Below are 19,716 nucleotides of genomic sequence, written 5' to 3' on the forward strand. Positions count from 1 at the left end.
AGAAGATGACCCCCACCTGGCCCTGGAGATGGTGTGTGCATTGGCCTGGGGCGGTGCAGAGCGTGTGAGGGGGGAGAGGGGTTGCACCAGCCTGGAAGAAGGGAGGAGGCAGATGGCAGGAGGGAGGTGTTTTTCTGGAACTGTGGACAAAGAAGACATCAGGGGACAGCCCTGGGAGCTGAGTCTACCAGCTCCTGAGCAGCCTACGCTGGCTCCCAGCCAGTCTAATGTACACACATAAGGACGCAGAGAGAGCCCAGCTGCTCAAACCTTCGGATGTTCGGAGTGGAGAGGATGGACTGAATCCTGATCTCGCTCCCCCTGGTGTAAATCTGGAGCAATTTCACTGAACTCAATGGAGTTCCAGTCTGACGGAGGTGCCCCGCTGCACGTGACAGCAGAATCGCACCTCTCATGCAGGGATTAAGTAACTCAGCAGAGATTTTTAAGATGTAGGCTCCTACACACACACACACACACACACTCTCTCTCTCTCTCTCTCTCTCCTCCCGCCCTATGCTTCTGCCTCTCTTACCAAGTGGAGTATTCACTAGCCTAGCATAACAGAGCCTTCACCTCTCCTCAGCTTGGAGCGGGACGCCCTGTGCACACGGCAAGTGGACTCAGAGCTCAGCAAAAGCTTCCCTTTCACTCGCAGCATTTCAGATCTGCGCCCTGGGGGTCCTGCCCCAGGCAAACCGGCACCTGTTAGCAGCACAGAGCAGAGCTGCCCTTTCTATGAGGGGCTGGGGCAGTCCCAGCAAACTGGAGGAGTGTGTGAGACTCTTAAATAAGCACAGCAAAGACACACCGACTCCCCCTCCCCAGCTCTTTTCCTATTGGGGAATGGAGAGGGAGTCGAGGTTTTAGCTCCATGTGGCCAATTCAACCACAACTCCTTTCATTTCAGTTGTGATTAATTTGTCCCATGGCTTTAATCCCATCAGATTTGAGGGTCTCCTGTACCCCTTTCCTGGGGTCGGGGAAAGAGGGTTGGCCCCGGGACCACTCCACTCTCCAACACGGGATGAAGAAGACATCCCTGTAGGGTGCAGTAACCTAGGATCAGCACATTGGAGACCCAACAGCCCTTGGATGCCCCAGGGCTCAGCACCGCCCCCAGCAGGAACGTTCTGAGGACTGATTTGACTTCCCATTGTGAACCCCGGCTGGATTCTCTGGGCCAAGTGCTGCCCTTGGTTCCCCCTGTGAAAACTCAGGGGAATCACGGGGGTGGCCAAGGGCAGAATTATTCAATTTGTGTGGACGTGCAGGGGCAAGTACTCCTCGTTCTTTTTGCTGATACAGACTAACACGGCTACCGCTTTGAGACCTGTCTGCCGGGGGCTCTGCACAGATGGGAGAAGGGCTTTGCAAATATCAGATTGCAAGCTGTGTGGGGCAGGAAAAATCTTTCGCGTTGTGTGCAGCCGGTGCCCAGCACAAGGGGGCCATTAGCCACAGCAATATAATAATGACAATCACAAATTCAGCCCTCCCACCTCCGACACTCTGCTAGGCAGGTGAGTATTTACTGACAGGCCCCTGTTATAGTTGGGAAAGCTCCCAGAACATGGTTTGCAGATGGGCCACGCACCACTGCCCCCACTGAATTACTGGGAGAGGCAGATGCTCAAGACTAACGAAACCCCACACCACTGCAAGCCATGAGGTCACACAGTGAGTATGTGGCACAACTGGGAATAGATCCAAGCTCTCTTGCCTCACTGGCTTTGCTCTAGCCCCCGGCCAGGGGCTCTCAATCTTTCCAGACTACTGTACCCCTTTCAGGAATCTGATTTGTCTTGCGTACACCCAAGTTTCACCTCACTTAAAAACTACTTGCTTACAAAAATCAGACATAAAAATACAAAAGTGTCACAGCCCACTATTACTGATAAATTGCTCACTTTCACCATGTAATTATAAAATAAATCAATTGGAATATAAATATTGTACTTACATTTCAGTGTATAGTCTATAGAGCAGTATAAACAAGTCATGGTCTGTATGGAATTTGAGTTTGTACTATCTTCGCTAGTGCTTTTTATGTACCTGTTGTAAAGCTAGGCAAATATTTAGATGAGTTGATGTACCCCCGGAAGACCTCTGCGTACCGCAGGGGTATGTGCATCCCCGGTTGAGAACCATTGCCCTAAGCCACTTCACCTCTCACTGAAATTCACGTGGCTTCTCTCTCTTTCCCTCTCCTTCTCTCCCAACTGCACTGTGCAGGTTTTTTGTCAAATTCCCGTCTGCCAAGCAGTACTTCAGTCAATTCAAGCACATGGAGGACCCCCTGGAGATGGAGAGGACCCCACAGCTGCGCAAGCATGCCCGGCGGGTCATGGGCGCTGTTAACACCGTAGTGGAGAACATCAACGACTCCGAAAAGGTCTCATCTGTTTTGGCCCTGGTGGGCAAGGCCCATGCCCTCAAGCACAAAGTGGAGCCTGTCTACTTCAAGGTAAAGGACCAGAACGGAAGTCTCTGTGACGTTAGAGGGAAAGGGAGGGAGGGGATAAGGCCCACACTGATAAATGGGTGCTGGCAAGAGACGATGGGAATACACTGGTTTATTCTAGCCCCCAGGATACTGGCCAGTCCTATGGATTTTTACATCAGGAGTAGTCAGTTTCCTGGGTATCCTGAAGGGGGTGCTGTACCAGATAGGGTCTGCTGGCACTGCTGGAGTCGGTGCTACAAGTCAGCAAGTTCCCTCCCCGCTCACCTCCTCTCCTTACTCGCTCAGCTGGGAGTTTTCTCTCACTCCCCTTAGCAGCCAAGGGGCAGGTGACACCGACAGGCAGCAAGAGAGTGAGGGGAGGGATGAGGACTTCACAGGCTGCACCCCAGAAGCTGTATAGTAAGGCAGGGGCTTGCCAACAGTAGGGGCCTATTTTGGTGCTTCTGGGGGGGGGGAGTGCAGGGGAGGGCTGTTATTGTGCGAGGAAGTATGTCAAATGGAAGGGGCAATGGGGCTGCAAGCCAATGAGACAAAGAAGAGGGGAAAAGAGCTGGGATCCTGGTTTGAGGGTTTTCTCCTTTGCTGGGCGTTGACCTGCCTTGGGATGGAAATGGCCAATGGGTTAGCAAACGGGGCAATCAGCTGGTTAATGTCAGTGCAGCCTCTGCGTCCTCCCCTGAAATGCAGCTCGCAGGCAACGGCCACGCTCCTGCCATGATGGGGGGGGGAATTCCTTTCCAGCTTCCTCCAGGGGCCACCACCACCTCTGTGCCACATGGCGCCAAGACACAGTACTGCTCTCACATGATGGTGATGGTTTTAAAGATGAACCTCAGGGGGAAAAACCCCACCTCTGAGTCCATGAGGTCGAATTGAAATGGGCTGTGGCCTACAGCCCTGGGAGACTCGCCACCATGGGCCACTTCCCCCGGCCACGGGCATCAGAACCCATCAGTGGATCAGAGATTGCGTTTTCATCGTGAAACTAGGAGGGGTAGATTGTGGGAGAGAGAAAGCAGACGAGGGCCTAACTCTGGACCGGGTCACCTACATCTGTTTTATTGGCCATAGCAGTGAGGTACCAAGCTGTCCCAGCCCTCGGAAACCTGCCTTTCCCCCCACAAGGAAGATGCAGGGAACTCCTTCTCCCACAGCTTCTGGTGGAGGTGAAGGGTTTCCTCCCCCTACCAATAGCTTGCGCTCCACTGGGGGAACAGGATAAAGACCCTGGAAAGTAGGGGAAAGCCCCTCTGCCCCCACATGGCCAAGCGTGTCAGAAAGCAGCACTGCAGAGCAAAGAGGATGAGGTGACTCAGGGCAGGCAACTCCTACCTCTAGGACACTATGTCCGTGGGCAGCCGGCCAGCGTTCTCCTCTGCCACACCTGGAGAAGTAGAAAGGAAAGGAAGTTGCCGAGCACCTAGAGAGGGCACCTGTCCAGAGCTCAGCAGCTGTGCCGTTAGAGCAGAGGCGTGGGAGGCAGGACGCCAGGGTTCTGTCCCTCGATGACTTGTGGCCTCAGGCAAGACACTTAGGCCAAACTTTTCAAATGTGGCCCCTCTTTCTGGGCACCTGTGGGCAGGCAGCGTGAGATACCTGGGATCTCAGTACTGATTTTCAGTAGCACTGACTCAGGAAGGCAGTGGGAGCTGTGGGCGGTTAACACCTCTGAAAAGCAGACACTACAGGACAGATTTCAAAGTGCCTAGTACCCAGCAACTCCCACTGTGACGCTTGTGACCCGATTTTCCAACCAGCCCAATACCTGCCGTGCAGAACTCTTTGGAAAAAATCGGCCCTTGTATGTCTCTAGTTGGGAACCCAAAAAGTGGGGCCCCTAAAATGAGCTGGCTCAAGACAACGTAGCTCTCAACCTGCCTGGGGTTCAGTTTCTCCCTTGGCACGGCAGGGCTAATAACACGGCTTTACATCTCCTGGAGCCCAATGAGCATCTGTCAGTCTCTCAGAGCAATGGCTGGGGGTAGTGCAAAGCAGGGTAAAGTATCCCTATGGACCGGCTCAGCAAGATGGCAGAAGCCCCCCGAACTCAGCAGCAGGGTTGCTTTGGGAAAGGGGCTGCCCCAGTGGCCCCTGACCACCTCCCCTCTCCCCTTGTTTCCTGGAGAATCTAACAACCCTTTCCTGTCTCCCTCTCCCCTAGTTCTTCACTGGCGTCATGCTGGAGGTCATCGCCGAAGAATATGCCAACGACTTCACCCCAGAGGTGCAGAGAGCCTGGACCAAGGTGAAGAGCCTCATCTACACCCACGTGACTGCCGCGTACAAGGAGGTGGGCTGGGTGCAGTATCCAAACTCCACCATGTGAGCGGACACAGGGGCAGGGGAGGGACGGGGAGGGACGGGCAACAAGACTTCATTATGGTCTTCCCTCCAGAGCCTCACTGAGCTCAGCAGCCTGGTAGGGTTAGCGCTGTAACAGCAGAGTACAAATTTTATCTCCCTGTGGCAAAAAAAGAGGGTGGGGAGTTGCAGGGGGTGGGAATGGGGAATCATTTCGCTTGGTGGCCCCGTCTTGTTCCAGAGGCCAGTAAATTATCGACCTCCCCAAACCCAGAGCCTGGCTTTGATTTGATCCCTGAGAACTGCATTGGTTCAAATTCTGCGGTGAGCCAGAGACATACAGCCCGAATTTACTGAAGAATTAAAAGCCCATCCTAACCCCCTACAGTCTGCAGTGCCCCCAGCCATCATGGGCTCCATACGCATGGGGTTTGTGATTTATCAGGGTCATGTCCTGCTCTCCTGTCTGGTTTGCAAAGGAAACACGTAACTGTTGCATTTTTAAAAGAAAAAGAACCCAGCTGGTAAGAATCCAGCCCGGAATTAGTGTGGGATGCAGAGAACCTCCCACTAAACTATACATCCCTGGTACAGGAGCAGCCCAACCAGTCGCCCATCCTCACCCCATCCTGAGACAGCAATATTTCACTGGCACAGAAACCCTTCTCCATGGCCATCTGTTGCCCGTAGTACTGGAGGCTCGGCCCACCTGCAAGGTGTGCTGCTGCATTTTCAGAAGCAGTTCCGGCACCACAGAGCATGTCATGGGATGCCATTTACAGGGCTTGTAGCACGGCCTCGTGGGTAGAGAGTACAAGGGGGAGGGGAGGAGATTAGCACAGGATCTGGGCCCTGCACTCAGAGAAGTGGCAGCCACAAGACAATGGGCAGTCGGCCGCGGATTGCTGCTGGCCAGGGAAATGCAGGCTCCAGAGAAAAGGAGAGGCACTGAGGAACCAGGCTGTCTCCCTTTAACTCCTTCAGTCATGTCATAGGACGCATGGGAAGCCGGGACAGGCATCTGAATTGACTCAGCCAGCAGGTGTTACTCACAGTGGCCATGACCCAGGGAGCTCGCAATTAGCGTGTGTGTGTCTGCTGGAAGAATGGGAGGTTTAGTGCACCCAAGCCCCGGCTACTCTTAGCGCCCTCTGGCTGGAGGAAGAGGAATTATGCAATGAGCAGGAAAGGGGTGGAAAGATGAACTGAACATATTAAGGGTCAATTCCTGAGTGTGATAAAAGTCTCTACTCACTGGAAAAAAAGCGTTGCTCCTTAGAGCATACATCTGCCCTCAGAGTGAAACTGGGTTCCTCCGTATAAAGTGCCTGATAAAAATCACTGCATGTAAGACACTGATTCCGTCCCCGTCAGTATCATGAGCACCTGATAAATCCCTATGTTATAAATTAACAAATGACTCTCTCCAGCATCCCCCTCGGGGAGAGATGCACAGTTTAGCACAGTGGTTCTCAAACTTTAGCAACCTGAGGACCCCCATTTTGATTTTAAAATTTTCATGGACCCCAAGCTCCCTGCTCAGCCCAAGGCCCTGCCCCCACTCCACCCCTTCCCCCAAGACCTCCCCACCCCACCTCTTCCTGCCCCAACCCTGCCCCTCCTCTTCCCATCCCCTCCTCACTCCTCCCTCTCCCTCCCAGAGCCTCCTGCACACTGCTGAACAGCTGTTCCACAGCGTGCAGGAGGCACTGGGAGGGAGGAGGAGGAGTTGATCTGGACATGATTCACGGAACCCCTGGAGTGCCCTCGCGGACCCCCCAGGGGTCCAGCGACCCCAGCTTGAGAAACCCTGGTCTAGCAGCAGGAGCTCCTTCTGCAGCCTTGGGCAAGTCCCTTACCTTCTCTGCCTCAGTTTCCCCACTTGTCAAAAGGGATAGTAATACCCCCCCACCCCAAAGCACAGGGGGTGTTGCAGGGATTAATCAGTGCATGTCTGTAAAGCACTCTGGAGATGAAAAGCCAAGCTGCTCAAATAACTCTCACAGAAGCTTGGCATGTTTTTCATCCAATAATTATTTACAAGTAGACTTCTCCATGATACATCGCGTGGTAAGTGCTACTGCTCAAAGCAAGGGGCAGGGCTCTTTTCCTCGGAGGCTCCCATCTGCGGCAGACTACCCACAAACCTCAGATGTAGTCTGCACCCGGGAAGAGACCTGCTCTGCATGTGTGTCTCCAGTTATATTCCTCCCAGACATTCTCTGAGGAGCCGTCAATGGTCGGTTCCTTGGGGGTGGGGCTGGGAGTCTCCCCTGATCATGTACACAAGAGGACCACAAGCGTGGGGTTGAGTTAAGTGTGCTCCTTGTACCATGAGTGTCCCTCCTTCCACCCCCGCAGTAGCTCCCTCTTTCCAGCCGGTCCTAAGAAAGTGGCTGTTCTCACTGGGGCAACTCTGTCATATGGTCTGTGCTGGCAGCAAGCCCAGGAGCTTTCACCATGGGCTAAATCAATAGTTACAGCAGGGATGGATTTGGCCCCATGCAGTCTCCATACCAGGGGGCTGCACTGAGCCAGTCTGGAGCCAAATGACAGTTTTAAATAGTAACTAAAGAGATGTCACTTCCCCAAAACTGCACCCAGTTCGTGGATTACCTTTCCTCTCTCCTCCTTCCACCTCCCCTCATTTTGTCACTCCTCCAGCTCCTCCATTTGCCCCCTCCCTCTTTCTCCCTCTCCTCTCCTTGTATGACTTACAGGATAAGTAACATAGTTGGGCCAATAAGAGATATTACCTCACCCACCTTGTCTCTCTAATATTCTGGGCCTGACATGGCTACAACAACAATACCACATACAAAGTACCACAGAGTCTGCTACCACATGGGACTTTCCTTGAAAATGCCCTACCAGTTACGTGGTGCTCACCTAGCACTGTACGTTGTACTGCCTTTGTAAATAGCCTGCTGCTACATAGTACTTCTATTGTAACTACCCTGCCCTTGGATGATACTTACTCCATAAATATTCTGCCTTGTTTGTCCCGTGCAGACCAGCTAGTAGACAAGCGAGTCAGATAGCAAGAGTCCTATTTAGACTGGAAGCTCTTTGGGGCAGGGACTATGTCTTCTCCTGTGTCCTGTACAGGACTGAGCACTGTTGAGGCTTAATTCACAATACGGAGTAATAAAGAGCTGCTGGTGCATGTTATAGGCCATGAAACTAAATGAAGAAGTTTGACCAAACGGGCTTTTATTTTTCTCTCACCATTTTCTACCAACAAAGAACAGAATAATTCTGCTGTGAGTTAAATCTTTCCCCATGCGCTTCGGCGGTGGCCGGGTCCCTTTCTGCGAGAGTGGGTGGTTGAGCACAGGTCTCTTCGCCTCTCACAGGGAGGAGTGCGGTGGAAAGGAGCAGGATGTTTTGTACGTGGGTCCTTGTTTATTGTGTTTCTCTGTAACCTTCCCCACAGGTTTGGAACTCCTTGGGAGACAGAGGGCTGGGGGCTGGGGGTGTCACATATGGAGGAAGCAGGTGGCCACACTTCCCTGTCGCGCACAGTTCTCTGAACTGCTCGGCTGGACTTGGGTCCTTCAAAGTTCTGAGCCCTCCAGCCCCAATCCAGCAAAGCACTTGAGCACCTGATTCACTAAGCACGAGTGGGCCTAATCCAGACGTCAGCGGGCCTGGAGCGCTCAGCATCTTGCAGGATCGAGCCCTTGGTGCCTCTCTTCTTTCTCAGCATCCCGCAGCTATGAAAGGGCAACGTTCTAATAAGATTCACAGCTGAGCTGATCAGACACTAAATCCTTCTTAGGCTCTGGGGCAGGGCCCAGCCCTCCGTTCCTGTCTTCTTGTACCAATGGCTCTAACACCTCCGGTTTATAAACACCAGCATGTCGTTTATTTGTGTTACCCCCAACCACCACCACCTCTTTACAGTCTTGTGCAGCAGCTCTGCTAGAAGTGACATTCAAACCCCATCCCCTTCTGCCAGAAGGAAGCGATCTCTACGCGCAGAGCACTCCCTTTACCCTGGGCCTACCAGCCTTTCCCAGTCTCTCTCATCCCCCCTTTGCCCTTTCTCCCCATGTGTCTTTCTACTCTTCCGGCTAATGGGTGAACTAGGTCTTTAGCACCCTGTGGCTCAGACTGATCTCGTAACTAGCCCCAGCTTCCCTGAACCAGGCCCTTCTCCGCGGAAACTAATTGGGCATACGGTGACCAGAGTGCTGGTTCAACTGCTGGCTCTCAGCAGTGTCAGACCTGCGTGATCCCGGTGCCGTAAAGTTCTAGGTACTATGGCTTGGATTTAGTCACAGGTTATGCTGAGAGTTGGTAGCAGCCTATAGAGATGTCCTGGGACTGACATCAAATCCATGGCTCCACTTGCTAAATGTTTCCCCCTGGCATTTCGAGCCAGTGTTTTCATCACGTTCGGTTTCTGAAGAGTCCAAGTGAAAATTGTGGGGGATCAGAAAGAGGGTCTCTGCAGATTTTTAGAGTTACCCCCAAACCCAAGTTCATCTCCTTTCCTTGTCTAAGGGAGAGGGGGAATTTCTTATGCATGGGGAGAATGGTAGCAAAAAATTCCAATTCCAGATTTTGAGGAGAATTGCCAATAAAAGAAAACATTCTCTTATCACCCACAGACAGGCCTCTTTCAGCCTTCTCTCTCACTCACAAAGAGCCTGCAGTGTCTCCTTGTGCCAACCTGAGACTAACCCAGAGTCCTTTAAAATGTATATAAATGTAGTGCTGGTGGAAGGGACTGGACAGACAGTCCTGGAGACTGAAGTCCTCTGCTGTATTTATCTATTGCAAAAGGACAGCATAGGCAGCGGCAATGCAAACTTCCCTGCACTGTGCTACCAGTGCACCGCCTCAACCTTGACTTGGAGGGACCTTACTGAACGGAGAGGCAAGTTCAGTCTCCATCCGCTTTCAGGACCTAGTCTCTCTGCTGAGAACATCAGTTTAAGAGTTTAAGGCCAAAAGAGAGCATTAGATCATCTAGTCTGACCTCCTGTATATCACAGGCCACTACATTTCCCCCAGTTACACCTGGACCGAACCCAATAACTTGTGTTTGGCTAAAGCATCTCTTTCAGAAAGGCAGCCAGCGTTAATCTGAAAACATCAAGAGCTGGCAAATCCCCCACTCCTCTTGGGAGCCAAGATGGCTCAGGGTATTCTAGGGCATGAAGCCCTTTACCTCAAAATCAATGGTTGAAATCCCCACCAGCTTGGTGGAGACAGAGAATTTTTTAAAGGCACAAAGGGCCTGTCAGTGCCCAATCCTCATTAAAAGTCAGTGAGAACCAGGCACCTATTTCCTCTTGTCAACTTTGAAAATCTCCCCCAGAATTATCATCCTCTGATTGTTAGACAGTGGCCTCTGTGGAATAGCTCAGTCTCAGCCCAGACTCTAGCAGACAGGTGTCCATGATGTCACAATAACCACCACTGGTCTATCTTACCCCCAACTGGCAGAAGAGAAACTCTGAGCCTGCTTAGGATCTGCGCTGCTCGCTTGCCGTGCACAGGGGAGAGAGAACAGCTTTCTAGCTTCAGACATGACATGACTTAAGGGCAGCGAGAGGCCAATATTTTATATATATAAAAAAATCCAAGCGGTTTGAAGAGAATTAAGCAGAATGAGGGAGTTTGTTCCAAGACTGAATGAGAGGCAAGCCTGTGATAAATACATTAACTCTCCCCGGGAATGATTTCTCCCCCGGTGGCCAGCAGCCAGACATTCCTGACTTCACTCACTAGCAGCCCGATTGATTTATTCTTTGAAATTGCTCGAAGGATTTTTTTTCCATGCAGGAGATGCTCTGGCCTCTCTTTATTGGCTGCCCTGGGGCCAGGTTAGGTCATGTCTGTAGATACAGCGCTGCAGCTGGACTGATACAGCTGCGCTGCTGAAGGAAGTCTGGTGAAGACGCTCTGTGCTGATGGGAGAGTGCTTTCTCGTCGGCATTAAAAAACCCCCACCTCCAGGAGTGGCATAAGCCACGTCAGCAGGAGAAGCTCCCCCACCAACATAGCACTGCGCACACGCACGCTTGTGTTGGTGTCATGTATGTCGCTCGGGGGGTGAAATAGTCACACCACTGAGCGACAAGTTTTGCCGACGTAGGTGCAGCGTAGACACAGCCACGCACACATTGCAGTCTTCCCAACCAAGCACCGTATCAGCAGTTCTGCGTTTGCACACTCAGGAGACCTTGAGAGTAAGAGGGGCAGGGCTGCGAATGAGTCTCTCCACAGGGTTTTCAGTAGGCACCTTCATGGGCACCCCTCTCTCTCGGCACTAATGGGGGTAAAGATTTTAAATAGGATCTTCTACTATCCGGGTGCAAGGCCCATTCAAGGTCACCCCACTCTGAGCCTACCAGATAGGAAATGGATCCCGCCCGGGCTGAGTGCCTCGCCCACTGAATTCTATTAAACAGAGCTGGTTGCTTTCTCCTTCCACCTACAATCACCTTTCTCCCTCCCTGCTGTCTCAGACACCGAGAACCCCACAAGACTCCTAGGAGCGCCCAGGAAAGGAACGTGAGCTGACACAGCGTCCAGACGCAGAGAGAGCAGCCCCAGGGCTGGGGCCCAGTTAAAACAAGATAAAAATGGAAACGTTATGAAAAAATGTCTCTCACCCCCCGTTTTGACCGCTAGATTTTAGCCAGGGTTTGGGCTTATATAACCCATAGATCATTGCATCAGCCCCCGACTGGACTCTGCAGACTGGTGTGAACTAGCATTTGTGACATATTATAAATCACCTGGCCTCTTTACCCAGCCATTACTGTAGCACCCAATCATTCCTCCTCTCCTGGATTAGCCTCATTTTGCCACATATGGCTCTGCTCATTGGCTGCAGCGCCAATAGGGAACACCCAGCACAGGGCTCTTCAGAGCTTTCAGGAAAGGTAGCGATTTAACAACCAGGAACACCGAATACAAATTCGTCCAGGAAAGGAACAAAGGATACTTTTACAATCAAAGAGCTAGAAGTAGGTCCACACCAGGCCACCAAATCTGATCCATCCCAGAGTGTTGGGGAAGTTAGAGCCAGATCTCAAACTCTATACTGGACCATGTCAGGTCACTGGGTGGGAAGCCCCAGGTGTGGGATGCTCTGGATTCATATCCCCTTCTGGAGCTGAACTTTGTGACTCAAACCCATGCCTAGAATGAACACAGCCCCGTGAGTCATTGGGTGCTTGGTGCCTCTCTCATGGGCAGTGCAGAGCTACAACCACTCTACTTCGCAGCTCTTTCCTCCACAGCACACAGGCAGAACGGATATGTTAAGAGAGACCCTTCCAGCCAGTATGTGTCTAACCATTAATGACTCTAGCAGAGGGTATTTCCTGGGGATAAATGACCAGTTGGATAGAAGTGACCATCTGACCTGCCTACCTGTCTTTCCAGGTACTTGTCTGATCTCTGTCACTGGAGTATCTGAACCCCAGATGGTCATAAATCCCCAGTGCTGAGGCTGTTATAAGATTTAAAAAAAAACCCCCACAGGAACATGGATTTATAATTACAGACAATGCAGGGTCACTTGGAACGTAATGGGCTTGTTTTAGAGAATCAGTACCCTGTATGTGCAGCCAGATTGTGCACAAACATCTCAACAGCTAACATCCAAATGTCTATTCAGCTGCTAGCCATTTGTATGAACTTCAGGGATGTGTTCCACCTGTCAACTAAGTTTGTAGCTGGGTCATTTCATAGCTAGGACCATATTAATTACAAATGGGAAAAGAGCTGTTAATTCATTGAGTTTATTCCCCGGCAAGGGCAAGGATAGGCATCTAACAGAGGGGATTGCAGATGTCTTCTACCTAGCCCCCAGAAGTGTAGTGTGGGTTAATTCATTAAATTTTGCAAAGCCCTTTGCAATCCTTGCCTGGAAGGTGTTCGAGAAGCAGAAACCACTATCAGTTAGTTCATGTTACCCAAGTGCTGTGTAGACAGTGGACCAGATCCTCAGGTGATGTAAATCAGCGTAGCTTCACATACTTCTATGGAGCAATGCGGATTTACTGCTGGCCCATTATGTGCTAGGCGTTGTTACAGTGTGATTGAAAATGCATATTTACTCACCTTATCTCCATGAGGGAATTACTTCCCCCCCCCCCCCCTCCCATCAGACCTTTTCTCTCCATAAGACATAATGGACCAAATTCCCCCTTGGTGTAATTGAGTGCAACTCCATTGACTTTAATGCAGTCAGGGTCACTTACTCCAAGGCTTGATTTGGAGCTAGCACTTTGGTCCTGACACAACTGCCATTGAAATCAACAGAAAGCCTGGTCAGTGGGAGTGAGATTAGCTACGAAAGGCCTGGAGCATTGAGAGTGTGGAGATTTGGAATTCATTGCAAAAGTCTGGCATGGAAGATGGACAAAGGCCACAAGGTTCAAGCGCCCACTCAGGTTGGGGGCCTCGGTTTCTTGGTGCCCAACGGGAGACAGTCAGGGCTGATTTTCAAAGGTGCTGAGCACCCGCAACTCCAGCTGAAGTCAAGTTAAGCCTTAGTGTGTTTCGAGCTGTCCCCCACCAGGAAACTGTGGCACCCAGAATTAGTGAACACTCGAAAATGTTAGTATTTTGTGTCCCAAGCGGATTGGCTGTAGAGTTTGGAACTCAGAGCAGCAATCACATTAGAAAGACACAGCACAACGTAGCGTATTTTTAAGATATATTTTTCTAAATACCATCCAGCTGTGCACAGCTGCTGTCCCGGGAGGATCCACCCAATAAGCCAAATCGCAGGCCACTCAAATACATGCAAACAAAAACATGTTTATTTTTACCAGCTCTGTAGGAAGTAGAATGAATGGGGCCATGCCAGAGAATAGACACAGATAAAGTCAACACCCCCTCTCCACCCCCGAAACAGAACAGGACTTGCTTAGATCAGGAAAATCTCAGCAGAGAAGAGATAAAACCAAGTTGAACCTTGGAAGGGAAATAATTCCTGAACAAGACAGGAATGAGAAATGCTGTGAGGGAGAGCAGAAGGGAAGAACTGGTCTTGGCTCTGAGCATGGTTTTCTCTTGCATGCACAAACATACACACACACACAGCTGCTGCATGTTCCAGACAGCTCTGTTTCATATCCCAAATGGTCTCTTCTCACAACCATCCAAAATTTTGAAATGGAGATTCTTGGAAACTGGACTTCATTTATCTCCGGCTCCACCTCCCCATGCCCAGTGGCTGTGAGGTACGTTGCCTCTTGGCTTGTCTATAAGCCGCCTGTTACAGAGGCACGTTTCAAAGCAAATGCCTGCTGAATATACTTGGGTTTGAATTAATGATGAAGTTGCCTAAGCCCACCTAGGCCTGGATTCTGCTACCCCTACTTATGACAAAGAGTATCTCACTCAGATTAGTCCATAGAAATCCAGGAGGCTACTTGCCATTGTAAGGCTAGCCAATTCATTGTACTTTTCATTGTAAGGGTAGCCAATTCGGGATCTTACGGCCTGCTCCAAACCCCACAGAAGTCAACAGAAAAGATCCCATTGAACTTGGAGTCAGGTCTACTTTGCATTCCTCTGCTGTCCCATGAGTCTTCCTGTCCCTTCACAGCAGGGACATATCTACCAGACCCAGGACACTACCTGTTCTTCTGATATACCAGGTCTCTGGAGTCCTTCTCCTCCCATCAAAGCCTCACCGCTACCCTCTCTGCTCAACTAATATCGCTTCACGAAATGCTCTTTAGTTCAACTTTAAAACCACCGATTGGCACGACAAGCTGTACCAGCATTGCTGTGACAAGGGGAGCAGCTGCCTGGAAAGGATTAAAGGATCCCTGCCTTGGCTGGGCATATAGGGAAGACGCAACTGAGGGGAAAGGTGTGTGTGCTTTTCCCTTGGCTGGGGGAGGTAGGGAACTTTTAACCCTTTCCAGGTGGCTGCCTCACTTTCTCACTTTCCCCCTGATACTTCACTTTCTCACAGTGGCCAAGGGTAAAAGCAAGAAAAACACAGGATATCAAGCACATGCCCAGCACATCGTTCACACTATGCTTTGGGTTATACCCCCGTGTGTCCATTTGTCATATCTATCCATTTCTGGTTCAATGGCAGGCTGTTCCATAGTGCAATGCCGTCTCAGCTGTCCCTTACATCTCAGCGATACAGTTTACTGCCCCACTTTTCAGTGGAAAGGCTTTAATAATTCTTTGAACAGTTTTCCTCCACTCCCTTCCTCCACAGACAGTCTAGGAAGGGCCTATATAGTCTCATCTCTCCTCTCACGTTGGTTGCACAGCTGTTACTCCCTGTGCTTGCACTTCTGCCTTGGACCTTCCAGTTCCCATCTCTAGCACAGCTCGGGTTCTGTATTTGGTAAGAGTCTACCACAGTTTGGTATGTTTTGCTGCAGGGGGATAGAGTTTGTCAGGATGAAGGCTCTGTACAGGGGGTGCAGCAGTGTAGAGTGTTACTCTTTTTAACCCGTTCTCCCCAGTGGCTCCTGCGGAGTGTTTTGAGATTTGGGGCTGGTGGTTTGGACACTGTCCTAGGGTGAATCATAGAATATCAGGGTTGGAAGGGACCTCAGGAGGTCATCTAGTCCAACCCCCTGCTCAAAGCAGGACCAATCCCCAGACAGATTTTTATCCCAGTTCCCTAAGTGGCCCCTTCAATGATTGAACTCCCACCCCTGGATTTAGCAGGCCAATGCTCAAGCCACTGAGCTATCCCTCCCTCCTGGATGAGGTTCAGGCTCCTCTGAACTGACTTTGACACTTTGAAAGTTTTTCCTTAGGACTCTACCGTGCGTGTAACCTTGACTCCATAGAGGGAGCATGCTCGGACTAACAAAACCCAACACGTGAGTAGAGAGGGTGGCTGAGCAGTCTAACCCCCAGGTTTGAAACAGCTACCCTGCCTTGAAGAGAACTCCCCACCACGTGCACTGCTCAAGGTACACACACCACCCACCTGTTCCAAGGCAGGGCTGTGTCTGTGATGCCCCTGTAGATCCTCACTCAATATAGGCAGTTCATGCTCCTTTTATCATCTCAAAACTGCCTCCGCCCCTCCTGCTGCACTGTACAAGCCCTGGCAATGGCCTTCAGTTCTTCTCCTTCATGAATCAGTGTTGTTACCAGAAAACTAGCTACCAGCCTCATCCCTTATTATGTGGCTATTGAGGAAAGAAGCTAGAGGAGCAGAGAATCCTTAACAGGGATGGGTTCTGCGGCGTGAGAGCAATGATCAAACACAGATAGCCCGTCTATGGATGCCATATGTATTTGGTTGTAGCCTATATACATATATATATTTTTATAGCTACAGAGGAGTTTCTGTATGAAAGCTAAATAGAATACCTGCATGCTAACTTCAGCATTTACACATGCTTGTGGGAGAGAACAGAGATATAGGAATATGTAGTACCCGGGTAGCAGAAATATAAACACAAACATTGTGGCTGACATTTTTAAACCTGCCGAAACAATTTGGGTGCAAACAAGGGAGCAAAGATGGTTTACCGCTGTAAAGATGGTATCTCACACAGGAAGTCCTGTCCACTCTGAATGGAGCCAATACCACCCATTCCTTTTGCACAGGCTGCCAAAGAACCTTCAGAGTGAGTCTAGCTCATGTCAGTACAAACTGGGGACCTGGACATGAAAGGTTTTGCAGCCTATCCCAAGATGAATGAAATTAGGTGCTGGGGGAACAAAAAAAATGCAGCATAGGAAGTGGACAAGGTGAAGGTCCCATCTACCCTGTCTCCCCACCCTATGAGATTTGCTTTTGAAAACACATATTTCAGAGCCAGCTAAGACCAGAACACCAAATCCCTTAGAGAACTTACAAAAATCTCAGCCCTACACTCAAGGTCCAAAGCCTGCAGCTTACAATAGCAATATGGCCGCACTCAAACTGTTACAGTAGAATCCTGCTGTAGTTTGGTTTTGTTATTTTTGATAAAGGAGATCTTAGTTTCATTTAAATCTATGGCGGAATTCCCATTGACTCAAATGGGACCTCCAGAGCATGTCCTCCCTACTCATTGCTGTAGTGAAGTTGTGCTGTTGTGTTGGTATCAGTGCAGGGATTGCCATGGTCAACACAGGCGATGTCAGAAAAAGGTTGGATGCTCAGAAGAGTGAGTGCAAAAAAAAAAAACAAAAAAACCTTGAACCAACTTTAAAAAGAAAGCGTGGGATAAATAAGCGTGGGTCTGAAATATTTAACGAACTGTAACAATACTGTTTTCCATAGCTAAAGTTGTCTGTTAGTATGTCCTTATCCGGTCCCACAGTGACCCGCACTTGTGAACCAATTTGGTCAGACGTAATTCTGTGTCTTCAGTGTTAAGAATACTATAATGTATGTACGTGTTATCGAAGCTCATGTGCTTTTTTTCTACATGCCGTTTAGTGTATTATGGATGTAATTTTTCTTTTTGTAGGTTTTTAGTATGTTTGTAATAGGCCAAAATTGTGTAATTAAACTGAACTTGTACCTTCCATCGATAAACCAGTCAAACCCATTATCCTCAGTCTCTTCCTGGTTTCTTTCATACCAGTGATAAATAGAAGGTGGTTGCTAGATTTAAGGAGTCTTGGTTTAAATTTACCTAGCACAGCTGCCCTATTGTGCTCCTCTCCAATCCTCAACCCTGCTAGTTCAGAATATAATACTGCAAGGCTCTGCCCCTCCTTCAGGTATCTTCATCCCTTGGCACCTTGTCCAACTCCCATTGAAATAAATGGAAGTCTTTAGTTCACTTCAATGGGAACTGAACTGGTCCCTTACAGCAGTGGCTCTCAACCTTTTGGACTACTGTACCCCTTTTCAGGAGTCCGATTTCACTTGCATACATCAAGCGTCTCCTCCCTTAAAAACTACTTGCTTACAAAAATCAGATATAAAAAATACAGAAGAGTGTCCACATTGCTGATTTTCTCATTTTTACCATGATAAAATAAATCAATGGGAATATAAATATTGTACTTACATTTCAGTGTATAGTCTATAGAGCAGTATAAACAAGTCAGTGTCTGTATGAAATTTTAGTTTGTACTGACTTCGCTAGTGCTTTTTATGTAGCCTGTTGTAAAACTAGGCAAATAGCTAGATGAGTTGAGGTACCCCCTGGAAGACCTCTGTGTACCCTCATTGCTACCAGGAGAAAGACTAGGCCCAGGCCACACACAGCAAATCAGTGGCAGAGAAAGAATGAGAACCCAAGAGCTCCAGTATCTTAGGGCTTGTCTATGCTTGAAACACTACAGCAGGTAGACGCACATTACAGCGATGGGAGGGGTTTGCCCACCGCTGTCTTTAATCCACCTCCCCAAGAGGTGGTAGCTAGGTTGATGCAAGAATTCTTCTGTCGACCTAGTCCTGTCTACACCAGAGTTTAGGTCAGTTTAAGTACATCACTCAAGCAGGGTTGGACTTTTCCACTCCCCTGAGCAATGCAGCTGGATCAGCTTAACTTCTGAGTTTAGGCCTGGCCTTAGTCTGCTAGGTCACACTGCCTTTCCAATGTCTGAAGCACACAAGCCCTGTCCCGAACAATAGTCTAGCAGAGTGACCAAAAATGAGCCTTGGCCTATTCATTCCTATAGGGGCTTCCTCCCAGACAGGGTTAGAGGCACCATGGTGGGGTGGCAGCATGGTGGAAGCTTGCACTGTGGTTGCATCTGCTCCATAGACAAAGATCGATTCAGTCTGGGGGGCTGATGGACTGGCGCCAGCAGGACATTCACTAAAAGAATCTGTTGGGAAATTTGAAACAAAATGAAAGGCACCAGGATCAATAGAAATAGAAACTCCTCACCTGGAAAGCTGAAGAGTTAACATAGAATCATAGAATACTAGGGTTGGAAGGGACCTCAAGAGGTCATCTAGTCCAACCCCCTGCTCAAAGCAGGACATGCAAAGAACCCTCCACTGCCCTACACCAGGTTTACACTAAGGTAACTTAATGGAGTTACACCCATTTGCTGTTGTAAGAGTGGAGAACCAGGCCCAGTTCCCAAAGTCACTAACCTACTACACCACAAGAAGAGGGATAACAGGAAATGTGGGGTGGGGAAGGACATTTGGGTGTTAGAGACAGCAGGAACTGCTGAGTGGGAAGTTATTTTTTCCTTAAGGACCCCTTATAGTATCATGCTACAGCCATCATTTTGTTCATTTCTAGAGGTAACATACAGGGCTTTCCCCAACACCCTCCTGCAAATAACACCTGCCACCACTCAGCCTCCCTCCCACAAGTTACACACAGGCCCCAGATCTCCAGCCAGAGATAGAGGGCCCAAGCCAGGCACTCTACAATCATACCCTGAAACTAGATCGGTTCCCCTTCCTTTGCGAGCCGCATTGAGCTCTCCTTAATGAGATCTCCCCAGTGGCTAGGATAGGATCAACCTGCAGCCACGTTGTCCTCTCCCAGCTCAACCCTGCAGATGTGGAGTGCTCATGCTTAATAGCGCAAACAGCTCAGTGAGCCCCAAAATCCAATTCCAATGAATTCTGAACACTTCAGAGTTTAGTGCAGAAATGGAGGCAGGCTACCTTGCAGACTCTCAGTGAACTTCAGCTCCCTGCCTGGGTCCTAGTGCCTCCTTCCTCACGGATTCAAGAAAGACTATTGTGAAAAAGGGAATGGGAGGAAACTATACAGAGAGGAGAATAACAATGGGAATACAAGAGGGAAACATTTGCAAATGGAATGAGATAAAAAAAAAAAAGACTGAGAAATAAGACAGAAAAAGATTTGGACCAGAGAGACCTTTCCCCAACTAAAATGGGGAGAAAGATATCATTTATTATTGTTTTATTACAGTAGCACCTGGAGGCCCTAGTGTGCCAGGCCCTGTGCAAACGTGCAGGAAGAAATGGCCCTAAAGAGAGTCTGTGTAGCCCCTCATTTGGAAAGCACTTGGGATGAAAAGCACGACTGAGGCATTATTATTACTGG

The 19,716-nt window shown here is 49.6% G+C and overlaps 1 protein-coding gene and 1 non-coding gene across 4 annotated transcripts in view; one reads left to right on the plus strand and one right to left on the minus strand.

Moving 5' to 3' along the window:
* The window catches only part of LOC101951608 (photoreceptor disc component), a 69,846-nt gene that overhangs the window by 44,230 nt on the left and 5,900 nt on the right, over positions 1-19,716 (minus strand). The gene's annotated exons all lie outside the window — the stretch shown is intronic.
* CYGB (cytoglobin) overlaps positions 1-19,716 on the plus strand; it is a 50,284-nt gene that overhangs the window by 21,087 nt on the left and 9,481 nt on the right. Inside the window, exons 2-4 of one of the 3 annotated variants that reach the window (XM_065563395.1) lie at positions 2,236-2,467; positions 4,629-4,757; positions 8,205-17,274. In XM_065563395.1, the coding sequence (XP_065419467.1) occupies positions 2,236-2,467; positions 4,629-4,757; positions 8,205-8,369 (526 nt within the window). In that variant the 3' untranslated portion in view covers positions 8,370-17,274. Of the gene's footprint in view, positions 1-2,235; positions 2,468-4,628; positions 4,790-8,204; positions 17,275-19,716 lie in introns of those variants that run through there. The other 2 variants (XM_005297538.5, XM_008163872.4) reach the window with 2 other exon arrangements.

This window comes from Chrysemys picta, chromosome 12 (genome assembly GCF_011386835.1).
Source record: "Chrysemys picta bellii isolate R12L10 chromosome 12, ASM1138683v2, whole genome shotgun sequence".
Taxonomy (NCBI): Eukaryota; Metazoa; Chordata; order Testudines; family Emydidae; genus Chrysemys; species Chrysemys picta.